The sequence below is a fragment of the Austrofundulus limnaeus genome, unplaced genomic scaffold (assembly GCF_001266775.1).
Source record: "Austrofundulus limnaeus strain Quisiro unplaced genomic scaffold, Austrofundulus_limnaeus-1.0 Scaffold649, whole genome shotgun sequence".
Classification (NCBI taxonomy): domain Eukaryota; kingdom Metazoa; phylum Chordata; class Actinopteri; order Cyprinodontiformes; family Rivulidae; genus Austrofundulus; species Austrofundulus limnaeus.
The window spans coordinates 130,274-133,089 of record NW_013953051.1 but is presented as its reverse complement, the minus strand read 5'-3'; the positions used below and the strand labels follow the sequence as shown (position 1 = coordinate 133,089).

Sequence of the window (2,816 nt, the reverse complement as noted above, 5' to 3'; positions counted from 1 at the left end):
GGTATCGGATCCGACCCCGCTACTTGGTATCGGTATCGGTATCGGCGAGTACCCAAACTGAAGTACTCGTACTAGTACTCAGTCTTGAAAAAACTGGTATCGGGACACCCCTAATTATAATGATAATTTTGTTGATGATAATGCTCATAGTGATGATGATGATGTTGATGTTGATCATGATGATGATGATGGTGATTTTGATGATGCTAATGGTGTGGATGCTAATTTTGATGATGATGATGTTGATAATGATTATATTAATAAAGATGATGTGATGATGATGATGATAATTATATTAATGATGATGATGATGATTATGCTAATGGTGTGGATGCTAATTTTGATGATTATGATGTTGATAATGATTATATTAATGATGATGATGATAATGATTATATTAATGATGATGATGATGTTGATAGTGATTATATTAATGATGATGATGATAATAATTATATTAATGATGATGATGGTGATGATGATTATATATAATGATGATGATGATGATGTTGTAATGATTATATTAATGATGATGATGATGTTGTAATGATTATATTAATGATGATGATGATGTTGTAATGATTATATTAATGATGATGATGATGATGATGATGTTGTAATGATTATATTAATGATGATGATGATGTTGATAATGATTATATTAATGATAATGATGATGATGTTGATAATGATTATATTAATGATGATGATGATAATGATTATATTAATGATGTTGATGTTGTAATGATTATATTAATGATGATGATGGTGATGATGATTATATTAATGATAATGATGTTGATGTTGATAATAATTATATTATGATGATGATTATATATAATGGTGATGATGATGTTGTAATGATTATATTAACGATGATGATGATGGTGATGATGATTATATTAATGATGATGATGTTGATAATGATTATATTAATGATGTTGATGATGATGGTGATGATGATTATTTTGATGAGGATGATGATGATGTTGATAATTAAACAGTATTAATATGATGATGGTGATGATGATGATGTTAATAATGATTATATATTAATGATGATGATGATAATAATTATATTAATGATGATGATGATGATAATATTTATATTAATGATGATGATGATGATAATAATTATATTAATGATGATGATGGTGATGATGATTATATATAATGTTGATGATGATGTTGCAATGATTATATTAATGATGATGATGATGATGTTGATATGATTATATTAATGATGATGATGATGATGATTATATTAATGATGATGATGATAATGATTATATATTAATGATGATGGTGATGATGATTATATATAATGATGATGATGATGATGATGATATTAATGATGATGATGATTATATTAATGATGATATTAATGATGATGATGATTATATTAATGACGATGATGATGATGATGATTATATTAATGATGATGATGATGATTATATTAATGATGATAATGATGATGTTGATGATGATTATATTAATGATGATGATGATGATTATATTAATGATGATAATGATGATGTTGATGATGATTATATTAATGATGTTGATGATGATTATATTAATGATGATGATGATGATGATGTTGATGATGATTATATTAATGATGTTGATGATGATTATATTAATGATGATGATGATGATTATATTAATGATGTTGATGATGATGTTGATGATGATTATATTAATGATGTTGATGATGATTATATTAATGATGATGATGATGATTATATTAATGATGATGATGATGATGATGATGATGATGCTGATTATATTAATGATGTGATGATGATGATGAAGTTCATCAGTCTGATGAAGGTAATCAGGACATTTTGTCTCTTCCTGTCTCTGCAGAGGTGTCCTCGGAGCGCTCTCCAAGAAGGCGGAGCCTGTCAGGTGTGAGCAGTTCAGAGAAGAGCTCAGTGATCGATAACTCCAACTCGTCTCCGTTCAAGGTGCCGGTGAGTCCCGTTAGAACCAGGTACAGGACTGCTCCGAACCCTTTGATGACAGGAGATCCAAAACCCCAGGTTCTGATGAGACTGGTCTGCAGGTGGTTCTGAAGCTGCTGGTTCTGAACCTCCACAGTCGGGTCAAACTTCAGAACCATCGACAGAAACTAAAGTCTTTATTTTTAATGCAGCTGATAAATCTGAGACCCAGCCTGGTTCTGGTCCTGGTTCTGATGGGTTTGAGGAAAAAATTCTTTGATCCATCTGTAGTCTTCCTCCTGATGAAGGTTCATCCTGTAGAATCAGAACCCGTTGGTTCTGTTTGACCCGCTGTGAACAAATCTGGGTCGATCAGATGGAAAAGATACCAGAACCACACAGAACTCATGAGATACCAGAACCACACAGAACTAATGATACCAGAACCACACAGAACTAATGATACCAGAACCACACAGAGCCAATAATCAGACATCAGTTTGTTTGGGTTCACCTCTGATGTGAGAAAGAAGAACTTCTGCAGAACCCTGACCGGTTCTGACCTCTGCTGTGGCGCCACCTTGTGGACACAGGAGGTCCGACCCAAAGAGCTGGAGCTTCCTGCAGCTGGACTCTTCTCATCCTGGTTCTATTTGTTCTTTCAGGGCTTCTTCAGCAAACGCCTCAAAGGTTCCATCAAGAGGACCAGGAGTCAGACCAAACTGGACCGGAACACCAGCTTCAGACTGCCGTCGCTGCGACCCGCCGACGCCGACAGGTACTGTCTCAGACCCGGTCTGGATGTTCTGAGAGAACAAATGAAAGTTTTACTCATCAGAACCAGGTCCAACATCTGGAGCAGAACTATAT

General features: G+C 33.6%; 1 protein-coding gene across 1 annotated transcript in view; it reads left to right on the top strand.

Moving 5' to 3' along the window:
• The window catches only part of rasal2 (RAS protein activator like 2), a gene marked incomplete at its 5' end in the record, with an annotated part of 45,877 nt that overhangs the window by 17,521 nt on the left and 25,540 nt on the right, over window positions 1-2,816 (top strand). Inside the window, 2 exon segments of the mRNA XM_014027437.1 lie at window positions 1,870-1,976; window positions 2,612-2,724. Coding sequence (XP_013882891.1) covers window positions 1,870-1,976; window positions 2,612-2,724 — 220 coding nt within the window.